Genomic DNA, 18,727 nt, shown 5'->3' on the forward strand with positions numbered 1-18,727 from the left:
CCGGGGGAAGATACCTGATCCGGCAAACCTCTGAGGGACACGTCTACTGAATTTCAGTAAGTCAACTGTCACGCCCTGACCATAGAGAGCTGTTTATTCTCTATATTGGTTGGGAAGTGACAGTGACTCGGGTGTGTTATCTAGGTGATTAATGATCAATGTTGGCCTGGTATGGTTCCCAATCAGAGGCAGGTGTTTATCGTTGTCTCTGATTGGGGATCATATTTAGGCAGCCATTTCCCCATTGTGCTTTGTGGGATCTTGTCTAGGTATAGTTGCCTGTGACGGTCAACCGTCGGGCTGCAGTCCAGCGCCTCCAGCGACAGTCTGCGATCCAGAGCCTCCATCGATGGTCTGCGGTCCAGAGCCTCCAGCGACAGTCTGCGATCCAGAGCCTCCACTCTCCCCTGGGTGAAGGCGTCTTTGCCGAACCTGGCAGGTGGACCTGGGCACTGTTTGATCCCAGGTGATCTCGTGGTGGTCAAAGACTTCAGGAGAAAGATTTGTCAGGACCCCCGTTGGAGAGGGTCGTACCAAGTTCTTCTAACCATCCCCACTGCGGTGAAGGTTGCTGAGAGATACCTGGATCCACGTGTCACACTGCAGATGATCCAGGAGAAGATGGGGCCTCGCCAGTTACGGTGGTGCAGTGTGGCACCCTGCATTAGCACAGGAGTGCTAATAAGTACAATGGTACAAGTACACTATCATCGCCAACCGGCATGAAGGCAGTCAAATTAGACTTCTCCAAGCACTGATGCTGCTGATGGTCATTAGTAGACTACCAAACGTGCTAACTGCCTTGTACTCTGCAATATATTGTCCCTCTAATCACTCTGACATCAATGCAAGTGTAATTGTAAAGCTATCAATTATATGCATAGTCGAGCATCTTTTTGTGACAAAATATCTTGTTTAAAACGGGAACGTTTTTCATCCAAAAATGAAATAGCGCCACCATAAGTGTAAGAGGTTAATGTGAAGGTGTAGCCTATATTACATGGATGTATTATTATTTTTCTAATGTAAATGTTCCAAAGATCTGTGGCTTGCAGGCTATATGTGGAAGCCAGGAGATGCTGAATGTGTTCATGTTAATTAAGTTAACCCGTTAACAATGCCCTCCAAACATGGAAACTTTCTCATTATTGTTTTATTTTTAAAAGCAGAACATTGTTTGAGAGTGATCTGTGTGTATTAGCAGTAGTGGTTGAGGGTTTCCCTGCAAGAAAGAGTAGAAGGGTCCTCGTTGAAAGTAATAAAGACAGTGGTCTATCAGTTGACGTCCAATTTCCTCAGTGTTGACAGTATGTGTTATTAGTGGCTTTCAGATAGCAGTCTAATAATGCAATATTTGAGTCATTTGAAGAATATAAGGTTTCAAATACAAGGCCACATGATGAATAGTGGGATTGAGCCTTGGGACTGATATTAAATGAAAGGCTACCATCTGGTGTTTAGGGTTAAAGATACACCTGCTTGTGTTAAGAGCTATGGAAACAATGATTAAACATTGAGAGATGTATTTACCTCTGAGTCTAAGGATCCCTTGTGGATGTGTGTTTTTAATATATTCACTCCTGTTGATAGAAGTACAAACTTGCCTGTAGATTTTACCTTCATTATGATGATAGTATTTCCATAAATTAAATTGTGTAATGAAGCATGTGTGTAACTGATTGACTTACTAGAATGAAGGGTTTGAAAGGATAAACGATCAGGTTTTATGTGTTGATTTAGCTTACTTTAATAGAAGTATTGCGATAGAACCTCATTTGATAGTTTAAGCCATACATTAATGATTACCTTAAAATGTTACAATCGTTACCACAGAAGTGGTAAAAGGAGGGAGTGTGAGGGAACATTTTATTGTCTGCAGAGATAGCCTTGAATTGTACAGAGCATTCCTCTCACTCTAGCTTGGTTTGTGCAGTTGACTGTGACCTCTTCAGACCAATTGGCAGTACGCCCAGAACATTGCGTATTCAACACAGTACGCCCAGAACATTGCGTATGCAACACAGTACGCCCAGAACATTGCGTATGCAACACAGTACGCCCAGAACATTGCGTATGCAACACAGTACGCCCAGAACATTGCGTATGCAACACAGTACGCCCAGAACATTGCGTATGCAACACAGTACGCCCAGAACATTGCGTATGCAACACAGTACGCCCAGAACATTGCGTATGCAACACAGTACGCCCAGAACATTGCGTATGCAACACAGTACGCCCAGAACCAAAAGGAGTATCTCAGTTTCAAGGTCTCAGCTTTGAGAGAAGAAGCCTTGTGAGGTGTCACTCAGTCACATGCAGGAACCAATGTTAAAAATGAATAATGTAAATAATTATTGTATGACTGGTTTGTGTAGCATTACATAAGGACTGAAAGGGAACACCCTTGGCAGAGTTTTCATCAAGCTTGGACTGAGTTTGTGAACCTCTCCAGACATCATAATAAAGAGTGATTCATTTCATATTGACATCAGGTGTCCCTGGTGTTGAATCTCCACCACACCATGCAAATAAACTGATATCTCTAGCTTGAACAGACAGATTTTGATGGAGATTTTTGTATTATGCCAATTAGATTTCCGTGGGGCGTGGTCATCGACTCTAACTTTTTTTAAAGGTGTAGACTACTAAAAAATGTGTGCCACACCCGACCCACGTGACCTGTGATTTCCGTGAATCTGATTGGTCAAAGAGGTGGCACCACAGGTCCCTGAGTGGTGGGGACATTTTTTTCTCCTGCTCTAAAGTTACCCCAGAGTTTTTTTGTTGTTGCTGAAAGCAACATCACTGTAAGGAATTCGAGTAGGCATAGCCTAAAACTGACATTTCTAGTTCATCCCCATTGTTTAAGTGAAAGACGGACAGTTTATGACATTTTATGGCAGCCTGCTGTGTTGTTGTCCCATTAGGCAGAGGATTTTAAAACTAAATACAACCAAACTGTAAATAATTCCAGTAATAGCTTCACAAAATATGTGTAACTTTTAGTCAGGGCGAGCAGCGCGCGAGCCACTTTATCCTGTTACTCCAGCTGAGATACACAATATAGCGGTAACTCACCTAGCCATGCTAGCTTCGCCCTCATATGGGTGCTAACAAGCATGCTAAGTAGTGCTACGTATCAACAGCCATTGTCAACCAATCAAGTAGGGGTTGGAAGCTCTGGTGAGGTTCGATTGGTTACTCGCAAGCAATATCATCAAAGATTTGCTTGATGATCAGCTATGCTCAACTTTAGTCCCGCCCTGTTCTGCTCCCTCTCCCATGCTTGCATCTCCCAATGGTCCCTGGCCAGTCCATTTCGTACTGCTTTACTTTCATTGAAAATGAATGGGAAGCTGTTGTTTCACCATGTGATACAGTTTAGTGTATACGCCCTGTCGGACTTGAGCTGCACGTTGAAATCTTGAAATCACGCTCTGCAAAAGTTTGGATTATGTGTTCGATGTAGCAGGCCAGAAAAACATTTTTTTTCTGCTTCCTCCCTGTTGTTAAATTAAGAGACCGAAAAAATCAAATCAAATTTTATTTGCCACATGTGCCGAATACAACAAGTGTAGACTTTACCGTGAAATGCTTACTTACAAGCCATTAACCAACAGTGCAGTTTAAATATATATATATATTTATCAAGTAGGCTAAAATAAAAAGTAATAATAAAAAGTAACGCAATAAGAATAACAATACCGAGGCTATATACAGGGGGCACCGGTACCGAGTCAGTGTTCAGGGGTACAGGCTAGTTGAGGTAATCTGTAGATGTAAGTGGGGGCGAAGTGACAAGTTCTGGCATTTCTGCGTGTTAACAACTATCGGGTAAGCGACCATAATCTTCAGCAACCGTTAATACTGCTGATTTGGCTGATGGGAAAGTGCCTTTCAGACCTTAAAGTCTCTGTGTGTAGAGTAATGACATAGTGATGAATCAGTAGCAGAATGGTTTTATATGGGCTATGGTGGCCTTTTCTAATCAGGTCACACAGATTTAAACTCCTGGAAAACTCCTGGCCCTATAGGGAGGATGAAAACCCTGTCATACTGCAGCAACCTTTCTCATATGAATTATATTTTAAAACTGGAATAACAGGGGAGTTTCCCTTACACAGACACAGAGACAACTGTGAATAGACAATACAACTAACAGGACAGAGCTTGTTTTATGCAGTGTTGCATCATGTAGGCCCAGGGATAGAAATGGCCTGTGTCCAAAATCCTTCAATTCCATCCCTGTGTATTCATCCCACTTGACTTATTCCACATTTAGTTGTGTTACAGTTTACATTCAAAATGGATTACATTCATGCTTTTTCTTCACCCATCTACACAGAGTACCCCATAGTGAAAATATGTTGTTTTTTAATCATTGCAAATTTATTGAAAATTAAATACAGAAATATCAAATTTACATAAGTTTTCACACCCTGAGTCAATACTTTGTAGAAGCAACTTTGGCCACGATTAAAGCTGTGGGTATCTTTCGTTAAGTCTCTAAGAGCTTTCCACACCTGGATTGAACATCATTTACCTATTATTCTTTTCAAAATTATTCAAGCTCTGTCAAATGTGTTGTTGATCATTGCTAGACGATTTTCAAGTTCTCTAGCAGATTTTCTAGCAGATTTAAGTCAAATCTGTAACTCAGCCAATCAGGAACATGCACTGACTTCTTGGTAAGAAACTCCAGTGTAGATTTGGCCTTGTGTTTTAGGCTACTGTCCTCCTGAAAGGCGAATTCATCTCCCAGTGTCTGGTGGAAAGCAGACTGGACAAGGTTTATTTTGAGGATTTTTCCTGCTCTTAGCTAAATTTGGTTTATTTTTTATCCAGAAAACTCCTCAGTCCTTGACGATGACAAGCATACCCATAACATGATGCAGTCACCACTATGCTTGAAAATTTGTGGAGTGATACTCAGTAATGTGTTGTATAGGATTTTCCCCAAACATAACACTTTGTATTCAGAACAAAAAGTTAATTGCTTTGCCACGTTTTTAGCAGTATTATTTTAGTCCCTTATTGCAAACGGGATGCATGTTTTGGAATATTTTTATTCTATACAGGGTTCTTTCTTTTTACTCTGTCAATTAGGTTAGTATTGTGGAGTAACTACAATGTTATTGATCCATCTGCAGTTTTCTCCTATGACAGCCATTAAACTTTGTTACTGTTTAAATGTCCCCACTGGCCTCATGGTGAAATCCCTGAGCGGTTTTCTTCCCCTCCGAATTAGGAAGGACGCCTGTATCTTTGTAGTGACTGGGTGTATTGATACACCACCCAATGTATATTTAATAACTACACCAGGCTCAAAGGGACATTCAATGTCTGCTTTTTGTTTACCCACCTACCAATGGGTGCCCTTCTTTGTCATGCATTGGAATACCTCCCTGGTCTTTGTGGTTGAATCTGTGTTTGAAATTCACTTTTCGACTGTGGGAACTTACAGATAATTGTATGTGAGGAGTACAGAGATGAGGTAGTCATTCAAAATTCATGTTAAACACTATTTTTGCACACAAAGTTGGTCCACGCAACTGATTATCGGATAAGAGCGTCTGCTAAATGACTTAAATGTAAATGTAAAATTATCTGACTTGTTAAGCACATTTTTACTCTTTAACTCAGGTTTGTTAGCTGCGCCCAGTAATTGTCCACACCGGATCTTAATGAGTGCTTGTTTCCTTTGAAATGTGTGTGTTTGAATAGACTCACATTAACAGCTTCATATGACTTAGCATTCTAGCTCCATCCTGGTGGGACAGTGGACTAATTCCATGGATAGAGAACAGAAGATTCAACGACAAAAATGAATGCCAAAGCAAATTAATTTCCATGTGTCCTGTCTGCTTAGAGTTGGAAACAGTCAACCCAAACTAAGCTAGCAGTATTATTAAAAAGTCTTATGTGAAACATGTTCTCAGAATGTTATTGAATTATCTTCAAATAACCTATCATTTCTGTTAATAGAACATTAATAAAACTACCCAGGAAAACTTTCAGGGAACCATCGTAAAACATTCTCAGAACCTCCGTACAACCTAAAAATAAACATTCCCGGAACAGGTGAAGTTCACACTTCAGTTCTCAGAATGTTTAAAAACAATACTTTTTACCAGTCAGGAAGCTGAGGGCTTTGTTCCCAGAACCAATGGGAAACCAAAAACCTGCATTCCCACAACTTCCAAGGAACCAAATGTGTTTGCTGGGATGCTTTCAAAAGGCACTTCAAACAAACAGATTCTAATTTTGGTGCGCATAGAATGATGTCATTCAAATGTATGTTCCACTGCAATTTTTCTTCACAATATGATGCAGATAGGCTCATTCTGTTCAAGACAACACAGGCTATAACGTATGTCATCCTTGTAACTGAGGATAAAAAATAGAGATCATTAACATGAGTTTTCAAACACAGAAATGTGTGTGGTTAGCTTGTATGACATCAAAGTGGAATTTATTATAATCCTTAATGTCACATCTTTCATAACACATCGACTCATTTAATGCAATTCCCCCACTCAAACAACAACAGATGTGCAAAAGTAGCCCAATTAGCTGGTGGGATGGTGTTATCTTATTGTCTCTTGTGGTGCTCAAGTTTATAATGGCTGTCCGCCAAAACCGGCTGCCATTTTCATCTCATATATGGGATGACAGGGGCAAGTGAACTGAGCAGTTGGGCAAGTTGAACCTGCTCTAAAATTTCCCCAGGTGTTTTTTTTTTATTTTTTACTGAAAACAAAACTTTAAGGAATTCCAGTAGGTTTAGTCTATTTTTATATTGAACCTTTATTTAACTAGACAAATCAGTTAAGAACAAATGATTATTTACAATGATGGCATACCCTGTCCAAACCCCGGTCCAATTGTGTGCCACCCTATGGGACTCCCAATCACGGCCAGGTTGTGATACAGCCTGGAATCGAACCAGGGTCTGTAGTGACACCTCGAGCACTGAGATGTACAAAGAGAGAACAGTGTAGAATGCCCCCCCCCCCCCCAAAACGGATCTTTCAGTTCCATCGTCAATTTATGGCAACTGGGCATGTTGAGCCTGTGGTTGAGCCATTAGTCAGAGGATTCTTTTTAATTGAATGGTTGCGGTTCTGGATTAATAGAATGCTCAGCCTACCACAGGCTGGGTTCTGACAGGGGAGGAGCTCACAGCCTGCAATAAATAGCGGATGATTACTTTGAGAGAAAAATACTTCTAAGAGTTATCCGTCGGTCTGGGAACAGTCCGAAGGGAAATACGTTATTTTGTAATTTACGCCTCACACCTTTACTCGGCTCCTTTTGTGATATTTGGATCACCGTAATTCGTTTCCAAATGACGCGGTTAGTAAGCAGTTGTTTCATTACTCTGTTCGTGCTGTTCCTGTGGCGGGTCGAAGACATCGCAGATGCTTGCAAATGTCCCCTCCGCATCCCCAAAAGGCTTTTTGCGATGCAGAGATCGGTAGGGCAATTTTGGTAACATTTTACTTTTCAGCCTTCACATGTTGAGAGCTATTAATACGCAGCATGCAAACATTTGATATATTGTGTGTGGTCGTAGTAGAAATAATTATGACATGATCATCAAGCCTATTTATACATCACACAATTATATACAAAATAAAATAGGCGACAGTGAGATGGGCTATCAATCTTGATCCTGAGAGCTATGCTTCTGTCAATGTTGAATCCAAACCTATTTGTAACGAACCTGAGTCAATTTATCAACCAGCCAATTATTAGAATCAGGTGCGCTAGACTAGGATGGCGCAAAAACCTACAGGACTGCAGCTCTCCAGGAACAGGTTTGAGAGCCCTGCGTTGCTTTAGGAATAAAGTGTCACTACACATTTTATTTGAGATGCGTTTACAAAACATGAAGGACATCTGCTCTTTCCATGACATGGACTGGCCAGGTGTAAACTATGATCCCTTATTGATGTCACTTGTTAAATCCCCTTCAGTGTCGATTTAAGGAGACAGGTTAAAGAAGGCTGTTTAAGCCTAGAGACAATTGAGACATGGCTTGTGTATGTCATTCAGGGTGACTGGGTAAGACCAAAGATTGAAGCGCTGTTAAATGGGGCAATGGTAGTATGTGCCAGGCACACCTGTTTGTGCAAAGAACTGCAACGCTGCTGGGTTTTTCACACTGAACAGTTTCCTGTGTATCAAGAATGGTCCACCACCCAAAGGACATTCAGCCGACTTGAGACAATTGTGGGAAGCATTGGAGTCAACATGGGCCAGCATCACTATGGAATGCTGTCGAGTCCATGTGCCAATGACTTGAGGTTTTGTTCTATGGACTAGTCTTACAGCAGCAGCTACTGTACAGCATCTTCCTACCTGAACCAATCATCTACGGAGAGCACGTTTAAACCGGGTGTGTCAAATTAAAAGCAGAAGACCAGAACTAGGAATGTAGGACCAGGAGGGAAATGGACTCTGTCATCTGTTTTGACGTTAACCTAGGCAAAATGTTACACCCATTAACTTATGCACAAACATTCTGAACAGAGTGTTGGGTATTGGGTCTGTAAAGCATTCTACACTTCTCTCTGCTCCATATCACCCTTACACCATCAGTGTGACTGACCAGTGTACCAGAATGGTTTAACGAACATTATTGAAATCCATGTCTCCCTCTTCTAGTGATCAGGCGAAGGTGGTTGGAAAGGAAACGGTGTCTGACGCCATTAAGTATGACATCCAACAGATCAAGGTATGATCAGCCTTTTTATTAAGTGGTTGTTCCTTCCTGCACTGACACATTGAAGCCCCTGAACCCCAGTCTGACAGCTGGGCCCAGTTCTCTCTTCCCTTGGCTCCAGCCCTTCAATGTCTACAGATCTGGATAGGTATAAGGAGTGTCGTTGTGGTACTTCCACCATATGAAATTAGTATACTTCTATAAAAAGCCTCTCCCTAAAGTGTTGACGTTCCTGTTGGTCCATGTCTATGTTGACATCCTCTATATGAACTCAGCTGCCACTTCATTAAAGCTATATCACTACAATCTCTAACAGATAGTTAGTTGGCCCTCTGATGTCACAGGTTGCTGCATTTCTATATTTGAATTTATAAAGTCATTTAACTTAAACTCTCACTGTGCCTTACATCATTACTAACCTTTAGTCATGAGCTAGCTGTCCTTGAGGCTGGGTGTGGTAACTGGAATAAATGATCGCTTGCACCTTACAGATCTGTGAATATCAAAGGGTGAAGACTGACAGTGCCTGAGAGCTGTAATTGGTGAGGTTCCAAATGATATGTAGATGTTTGACAGATCCTCTGTTCTCCTTGTGATTGGCTAGATGTTCAAATGCCCAGACCGGGTTATCCACGCCGTCTTCACTGCACCATCCCCAGCCGCATGTGGTGTGACTCTGGACCTCAACAAGGAGTATCTCTTCACAGGTGAGGTTCTCACTATGTTACCCACGTTCTGTTGCCAACACTGGTTAACCCTATCAGTCCTCAGACTCCAGCACAAATCAGCTTTCCATTATCTGCATGTCCAGCCCTTAGATTTCACCTCAAGTGTTTAGCACTTTTATTTTCAGGACAACCAAACCACAAAACAATTTGATGTGGACTTTGGCATTAATGAGTTTCATTGACAAATGTTATCAAGCTTTGGCAGACCTCATGTTATTACTTTTAATTAACTTTAACTAAGCAAGTCAGTTAAGAACACAGCTTCTAAAAATTTTACCTTGTTACAATTCATATGGAAATCAGTAAATTTAAATATATTTATGAGGCCCTAATCTATGGATTTCACATGACTGGGAATACAGATTTGAAACTGTTGGTCGTAGATACGGTACCTTAAAAAAAGGTCGTATCAGAGCCAGTATCTGGTGTGACCAACATTTGCCTCATGCAGCTCAACACATCACCTACGTGTAACTTAGGCTGTTGCTTGTGGCATGTTCAGCTCGACGTTGCTGGATATTGGCTGGAACACTTCGAACCAGTGCATCCCAAATATGCTCAATGGGTAACATGTGTGAGGATTGCAGGCCATAGAAGTTGGAAATTATCAGCTTCCAGGAATTATGGGGAGATCGTTGCGACGTGGGGCCATGCATTATAATGCTGCAACATGAGGTGATAGTGGCGGATGAAGGGCAAATTCTCTAAAACAGAGGCGGCTTATGGTAGAGAAATTCTGGCAACAGCTCTGTGGACTTCCCTGCAATCAGCATGCCAATTGCATGCTCCCTCAACTTGAGCCATCTGTGGCACTGTGACAACTGCACATTTTAGTGTTTTTTTTAATTGTCCCCAGCACAAGGTGCACATGTGTAATTATGTTTAATCAGCTTCTTGATATGCCACGCCTGTGAAGTGGATGGACTATCTTGGGAAAGGGGAAATGCTCACTAACATGGATGAAAACAATTCTGTGCACAACCTGAGAAATTAGCTTCTTGTGAAATTTCTGCAGTCTCTTATTTCGCCATTGAAACATGGGACCAACACTAAACTCAGCAAAAAGACGTCCCTTTTTCAGGACCCTGTCTTTCAAAGATAATTTGTAAAAATCCAAAAACTTCAGATCTTCTTTGCAAAGGGTTTACACTGTTTCCCTGCTTGTTCAATGAACCGTAAACAATTAATGAACGTGCACCTGCGGAACGGTCGTTAAGACAATAACAGCTTACAGACTGTAGGTAACTAAGGTCACAGTTATGAAAACGTGGGGCACTTTCCCCATGGTACATTGACTCACTATCTCCTCTGTCTGTAGGCAAGCTGGAGACTGGAAGGATGTATGTAACACTGTGTGGCTATAATCTGCCCTGGGAGGACTTGAGTGCTGCACAAAAGAACAGCTTGACTCACCGCTACCAACGCGGCTGTGATTGCAAGGTGTGTGTGGGAATTAGTCATATTAATGTACACCAATATTTACACAGCACGTTTTCTAAAAGGGAGTATATTACTCTGGTCATATTGGCAAAACACATGAGCCAGAGTATTTGTATAATAATCAGTGATCTTGGTCTCTCTCTGCTCCACAGATCATCCACTGCACTTCGCTCCCCTGTCCGATCAGCACCACAGATGCATGCCTGTGGATGGACTGGGGGACAAACAATGGCCAAAACCTTGCCTGTATCAAGATTAATGGTTCTTGTGCTTGGAAGTAGTTCCTAGATATTGGGGACTCCTATACTCTACAGGCCATCCGCTTAGTGACTCCAGATGACAAAGCTGCCAATGTGTAGTTTTAAATGAACCAACATGTCTTGCTGGTCACTTCTTGTAAAATAAACAAATCAATTATAGCATTGTTAATGTCTTCTGCCATTCATTTTTTAAATGGATTTTTAATTTAACTGGAACCAAAGCTGTTATCAACCCCAAATCGTGATCAGTGTTGTCCAATATGTTTATTTGTAAATAGAACAGTATTCCTGAAGCATCAAGCAGGGCGTCATGTAGAATGTTCAGATATGTTCTATACATGAAGAACAAATTGTCTTCTCTGACATGAAAGTAAACATGTAGGCTCTAATGGCGTTTCTATATGGAACATTCTACATTTGTCTACTGATTGGGGCCCTTTAGTAGTTTGGGTCTAAACCAGGGCTTTACCTATGTAATGACCATTAAACAACTGACTTGTTCTGTAATATTCTTTAGTGGGATGAATAGTTTGTTTCAGTCATTTTGCAGACCAGGGAGTGTTTTGAAAGCCTTCTAAAGAAGAGCAGTAATTGGTCGATGTGGAACAAATCAGACATTGATTCTCAAAAGTAAAGTTAATAATTAGGTATGAAACCACCCAGACGTGTACCCACCATGGTATTGGGCATCTGCTGACATTTGAACTAATCTGGTTTAGAAGACAAACTTGCATGTAATTGCAGAGAACATTGTGTAAATTTTGGCCAGCTTTTTTGATCAGATTGTATTGCAAGGTATGCTTTGTGTAGGATATGCTGTGCTGGCATACGCAGCTGTAGGTTTTAAACCCCTTTCGAGGCTGTTATATTTCTGTAAAGAGTTTGCTTGTCTATCTGGAATGGGTTATTTCTGGTAAAACTATCTTTCTTTAGACATTCCGTGCGCCATGCCCGACCTCTGATTGGTCACAGAGGTGTCAAGTCCCAGAGTGGTGGGCAACTTGTCTTCTCCGGATTGTAACAGTTCACTTTTCCCCACAAACATGTTTAATTTCCACCAGATGGGTGCAGTGAAATGTGTTTTTAGGTCAGTTAAATTAGTATGCTTGTCCTTGGAGCAAATTGGAGGTAAGTGCCATGTACAAGGGCACACAGACTGCTCAGTTATTCCAACCAGTGACCTTTGGGTTACTGGCCACACATTCCACTAGGCCAGTGTTCTTGGTCCCGGAGGACCCCCAAAAGTACACATTCTAGATGTATCCCTGGACAATCAGCTCATTGAGGGCTTGATAGGTTGACATATTGAATCAAGTTTGCTTGTCCAGGATTAAAATACAAATGTGTCGTTTGGGGTACTCAAACCAGAGTTGGAAAACACTGCACTAGGCTACCCAGAGTTGGAAAACACTGCACTAGGCTACCCAGAGTTAGAAAACACTACACTGGGCTACCCAGAGTTGGAAAACACCACCCGTGGCCCCGCTGCCTTCAGCGCCATCGCCCCATGCTTGCATTGTAGGCTGCCTCGTCGCTGTTTGTAATCAGGCCTACCTCTGTCGTGTAGTCAGCAAATTTGAGTTGGAGTCGTGCTTGACCACTCCATCCTGGGTGAACATTGTCTGGAAAGCAGACTATGAACTACATTGAATTATGTTGGGCAGAAATTTGAGTTTGAATCAAAAGTTTCTAACAATCTCTACAAGCCGGAATGTTAAAATTCTATTTTAATGCATTTTACCCGTTGTCCATGTGGTTGGCCCTTTCCCTGGTAGGAATGGGAGACCATATATCCACAGGAAAGTACAGGTATAATTACATCAACTTTTCAAAGCACGGGGGGTGCTTTCAGATTTGTCACTTGAAGCATGCGCAAAACCATGAAAACGCATGCATGGGTTCCGCAAGTATGTTTGCCGATTTATACTGTCATTTGCGCATGGCTACAGAAGCCTATAGCTTCGGTCTCCATCTAATTTGTTAAAACCTCTTTAAGCATCTGCCCCTTTTTCCCCCATTTTCGCCTAAAATGACACTCAAATCTAACTGCCTGTAGCTCAGGACCTGAAGCAAGGAAATGCGTATTCTTGATACCATTTGAAAGGAATGAGACGACAGGACTTAGAAAACCGATCCACAACGACCAGGATCGTATTATTTCCCTGGGACGGGGAAGGTCGGTAAGAAAGTCCACCAATAAGTGTGTCCATGGCTGTTGTGGAACGGGAAGGGGTTGTAACTTCCCTCTAGGCAGGTGCCGAGGAGCCTTGCTCTGAGCACACACTGAGCAGGAGGAGACATAAAATCTCACGTCTTTCGCCAGCGTGGGCCACCAGTATCTCCCTCTCAGACTCCGCACTGTCCTCTCGATGCCAGGATGACCCGAGGAGGGGAGAGTATGAGCCCACCGGATCAGCTTGTCTCGGACCCCCCTCGGCACGTACTGAGTCCCCACTGGACAGTTAAGGGGGGCCGACTCTAACCGTGAGGCCTCCTCTATCTCCGCCTCCACCTCCCATACCACTGGTGCCACGAGACATGACGGTGGAATGATGGGAGTTGGCTCAACGGACCGCTCCTCGGTATCATAGAGGCGGGACAGCGCGTCGGCTTTGGTGTTTTGGGAGCCTGGCCGGTATGAGATGGTAAACCCGAAACCTGGTAAAAAAAAAACATGGCCCATCTAGCCTGACGTGGATTTAGTCTCCTCGCTGCCCGGATATATTCGAGATTACGATGGTCAGTCCAGATGAGAAAAGGGTGTTTCGCCCCCTCAAGCCAATGTCTCCACACCTTCAGAGCCTTGACTACAGCTAACAACTCCCGGTCCCCCACGTCATAGTTTCGCTCCGCTGGGCTGAGCTTGCTCGAAAGAAAGCACACGGGCGGAGCTTGGGTGGCACGCCGGAGCGTTGGGACAGCACGGCTCCAACCCCAGCCTCGGACGCATCCACTTCCACTATGAACGCTAAAGAGGGGTCCGGATGCGCCAACACGGGCGCATTGGTGAACAGCTCCTTCAAACGACTGAATGCTCTGCCCGCCTCTGCTGACCAACGCAAGCGCACCGGTCCTCCCTTAAGCAGTGAGGTGATGGGAGCAGCCACCTGACCAAACCCCGGATAAACCTCCGGTAGTAATTGGCAAACCCTAAAAACCGCTGCACTTCTTTCACTGTGGTCGGAGTCGGCCAATTACGCACGGCTGTAACGCGGTCATCCTCCATCACCCCCCGGAGGTGGAAATACGATACCCCAGGAAGGAAACGGACTGTTTGAAAAACTCACATTTCTCCGCCTTGCAATACAGGTCATGCTCCAGCAGTCGCCCAAGTACCTTACACACCAGAGACACATGCGCCGCGCGTGTGGCAGAATAGATCAAGATGTCATCGATGTACACTACCACTCCCTGCCCGAGCAGGTCTCTGAGAATCTCATCTACGAAGGATTGGAAGACGGCTGGAGCATTCTTCAACCCATATGGCATGACGCGGTACTCATAATGACCAGATGTAGTACTAAATGCGTTTTTTCACTCATCTCCTCCCGGATACGCACCAGATTATAAATCAAATCAAATCTTATTTGTCACATGCAGATGTTAATGCGAGTGTAGCGAAATGCTTGTGCTTCTAGTTCCGACAATGCAGTAATAACCAACAAGTCATCTAACTAACAATTCCTAATCTACTGTTTTATACACAGTGTAAGGGGATAAAGAATATGTACATAAGGATATATGAGTGAGTGATGGTACAGAGCAGCATAGGCAAGATACAGTAGATGGTATCGAGTACAGTATATACATGTGAGATGAGTATGTAAACAAAGTGGCATAGTTAAAGTGGCTAGTGATACATGTATTACATAAGGATGCAGTCGATGATATAGAGTACAGTATATAGGTATGCATATGAGATGAATAATGTAGGGTAAGTAACATTATACGCGCGTTCCCCGTGAAATGATTCCATTGCCGTAGCGATGAGAGGTAGTGGGTAACTAAACCCCACTGTGATGGAATTTAGACCTCTATAATCAATGCACGGACGCAGACCTCCATCCTTCTTCTTCACAAAAAAGAAGCTCGAGGAGACGGGTGATGCGGAGGGCTGAATGTACCCCTGTCCCAGCGATTCAGAAACATATGTTTCCATCGCTACTGTCTCCTCCTGGGACAATGGATACACGTGACTCCTAGGAAGTGCAGCGTCCTCTCGACGATGGGGTGGTAATTGGGTCGCCTTCTTTTTACTGAAGGCGATAGCCAAATCGGCATATTCAGAGGGAATGCGCACGTTGGAAACCTGGTCTGGACTGTCCACCGTAGTCGCACCAACGGCAACTCCTATACACCTACCTGAACACTCCTCTGACCACCCCTTAAGAGCCCCCTGTCGCCAGGAAATCACCGGGTTGTGTTGAGCTAACCAGGGAACTCCCAACACCACTGGAAACGCAGGTGAATCTATAAGGAACAGACTAATCTGCTCCTTATGATCCCCCTGCGTTACCATGTCCAGCGGCACTGTAGCCTCCCTAATTACTCCTGACACTAATGGTCGGCTATCTAAGGAGTGCACGGGGAAAGGTATGTTTAACAACACCAAGGTGAATCCCTAGCCTTAACGCAAGCCCACGATCCATGAAATTCCCAGCTGCGCCTGAATCGACTAGCGCCTTATGCTGTAGAGAGGGAAAAAACCCAGGGAACGAAGTCAACACATACACATGACCGACAGGAAGCTCTGGGTGATTCTGGTGCTTACTCACCTGGGGTGATCAAACAGTGCTCCGCCTGCCCTCCTGACTCCCAGACGAGTTCCTCCAGCACCGGTCGGCCGTGTGCCCTCGTCGACCACAACTGGTGCAGGAGGACACTCCTCCTCCGGTCCTCAAAGCCACCCCTCCTAATTCCATAGGGATAGGGGCAGGAGGGCTGGGAAGTGGGAACGACAGGGCCTGATCCGAACGCCCGCGGGCAGCCAGCAGGTTGTCGAGACGGATAGCCAAGTCAATAAGTTCATCCAGTGTGAAAGTGGTGTCCCGACATGCCAGCTCCCTGTGGACGTCCTCCCTGAGACTGCATCTGCATATTTGAAATGTTTACTTGAATTCCTTACCACCCCAAACAATGTGTCACTACCAAAACATAGTGAAAAAGCTTTGAAGATTGAGACCTCATGAATGATCTGAACCAGTATCTGTGGGTGAGAGACCTCATGAATGGTCTGAACCAGTATCTGTGGGTGAGAGACCTCATGAATGGTCTGAACCAGTATCTGTGGGTGAGAGACCTCATGAATGATCTGAACCAGTATCTGTGGGTGAGAGACCTCATGAATGATCTGAACCAGTATCTGTGGGTGAGAGACCTCATGAATGGTCTGAACCAGTATCTGTGGGTGAGAGACCTCATGAATGGTCTGAACCAGTATCTGTGGGTGAGAGACCTCATGAATGATCTGAACCAGTATCTGTGGGTGAGAGACCTCATGAATGATCTGAACCAGTATCTGTGGGTGAGAGACCTCATGAATGGTCTGAACCAGTATCTGTGGAAGATGGAAATCACAAATTCAACAATGAGCAATCTGGAAGGAATCAGTGACTGCCTAATGTTAACTGCAAGCATTGCAAAAGCAATCACAAGTCTGCTATTCAGTGGAGTGGCTGTGTGATCCCAAATTTGGGATTTTTATTTTATTTATTTAACCTTTATTTAACTAGGCAAGTCAGTTAAGAACAAATTCTTATTTACATTGATGGCCTTCCAAAAGGAAAAGGCCTCCTGTGTGGACGGGGTCTGGGATCAAATAAATAAATAATATATATATTAGGTCAAAAACACAACACTACATATAGAGACCTAAGACTAAAACATAGCAAGGCAGCAACACATGACAACTGATTAATTGCTATGTCATACCCTACACAGAGATTGACTTTAAAGGCACAGTGCAGTCAAAAATGTAAATGTTCTATGTTTTATATATATATTTCTACACTATGAAGTTGGAAGAATACTGTGAAATTGTCAGAATTATGATAATGCCCTTTTAGTGTAAGAGCTGTTTGAAAAGAAATGTCAGCCTGTTTTGTTGGGATGGAGTTTGGGCTGCCTGGTTACATCCTCACATGGTAAATGAGTGAATAGACCAATATGACCAAACCTCTCTGCCAATAACAACTTGTTTGACCATTTTAATTGAAAACAATCACAGTAAGGTACTTAACTGTAGCCCAAAAATGATTTTATATTGAGATATAAACACGGCTGCATTGGACCTTTATCAAGGTCTGAAAGTCTCTTTCCTATTGGCCAAGTATTATTTCAAGGTCTGAAAGTCTCTTTCCTATTGGCCAAGTATTATTTCAAGGTCTGAAAGTCTCTTTCCTATTGGCCAAGTATTATTTCAAGGTCTGGAAAGTCTCTTTTCTATTGGCCAAGTATTATTTCAAGGTCTGAAAGTCTCTTTCCTATTGGCCAAGTATTATTTCAAGGTCTGAAAGTCTCTTTCCTATTGGCCAAGTATTATTTCAAGGTCTGAAAGTCTCTTTCCTATTGGCCAAGTATTATTTCAAGGTCTGAAAGTCTCTTTCCTATTGGCCAAGTATTATTTCAAGGTCTGAAAGTCTCTTTCCTATTGGCCAAGTATTATTTCAAGGTCTGAAAGTCTCTTTCCTATTGGCCAAGTATTATTTCAAGGTCTGAAAGTCTCTTTCCTATTGGCCTAGTATTATTTCAAGGTCTGAAAGTCTCTTTCCTATTGGCCAAGTATTATTTCAAGGTCTGAAAGTCTCTTTCCTATTGGCCAAGTATTATTTCAAGGTCTGAAAGTTTCTTTCCTATTGGCCAAGTCAGCAGTATTTTCTGGTTGTCGGAAGATTATGGTCACTTACCCGGAAATATGAAGACAGTTGTTAACTAAGAAATGCCACAACTTGTCAGTCTCTTAATTAAACAATTGGGAGGAAGCAGGAAAATCTGTTTAAATGGCCTGCTACATCGGACACGTAGGCCTAACTGTTACAGAGTATGAGACGCTCCCTATGCTCCATGAGAGGCTTGCACTCTCATGGACATTTTGACATGCAGCTCATGTCTGACAGGGCGTATACACTAGACACAGCATCCCGATGTGAAACAACAGCTTCCTATTCATTTTCAATGGAAGGAAAACGGTGAGAAGCGAAGTGGGCGTGGACTGGTGGGTCATGTGAGCATGGGGCTATGGAGCTGAATGCAGCGGGACGGCGGGTAGCCTAGAGGTTAGAGAGTTTGGCCAGTAACTGAAAGGTTGCTGGTTTGAAGACAAGGTGAAAACATTTTCTGTGTGCCTTTGCGCAAGGCATTTAACTCTAATTTGCTCCAGGGGCGCTGCACTACTATGGCTGACCCTTTAGAACTGCACCTGTGTATATGAAAAATAATGCTTTTTTTGGGGGGGGCAAAACTGAACTTTGTGCAAATCGTAGGTAACCAATTGAAGCGCACTATAGCATCCAACCCCTACTGGATTGGTGAGGCCAGTACAGGTGCATCATTGCTGGCACCGAGAGACT

The 18,727-nt window shown here is 43.2% G+C and overlaps 1 protein-coding gene across 1 annotated transcript; it reads left to right on the forward strand.

The window, feature by feature from the left end:
- Positions 1–690: 690 nt before the first annotated feature.
- Positions 691–11,303, forward strand: LOC135553871 (metalloproteinase inhibitor 2-like). The gene is made up of 6 exons (XM_064985798.1): positions 691–699; positions 1,953–2,296; positions 8,674–8,743; positions 9,336–9,438; positions 10,778–10,899; positions 11,052–11,303. The coding sequence occupies exons 1-6, from the start codon at positions 691–693 to the stop codon at positions 11,178–11,180; spliced, it is 777 nt and encodes a 258-aa protein (XP_064841870.1). The 3' UTR covers positions 11,181–11,303.
- The last annotated feature ends 7,424 nt before the right edge of the window (positions 11,304–18,727 follow it).

Source organism: Oncorhynchus masou, chromosome 14, assembly GCF_036934945.1.
Source record: "Oncorhynchus masou masou isolate Uvic2021 chromosome 14, UVic_Omas_1.1, whole genome shotgun sequence".
Classification (NCBI taxonomy): domain Eukaryota; kingdom Metazoa; phylum Chordata; class Actinopteri; order Salmoniformes; family Salmonidae; genus Oncorhynchus; species Oncorhynchus masou.

Bases quoted from the DNA above. Each gene is read 5' to 3' on its own strand.
- LOC135553871 (XM_064985798.1), top strand. The intron at 2,297-8,673 runs GTGAGGTGTCAC...TCCCTCTTCTAG, and splicing joins GCTTTGAGAGAAGAAGCCTT to TGATCAGGCGAAGGTGGTTG. The intron at 10,900-11,051 runs GTGTGTGTGGGA...TCTGCTCCACAG, and splicing joins AACGCGGCTGTGATTGCAAG to ATCATCCACTGCACTTCGCT.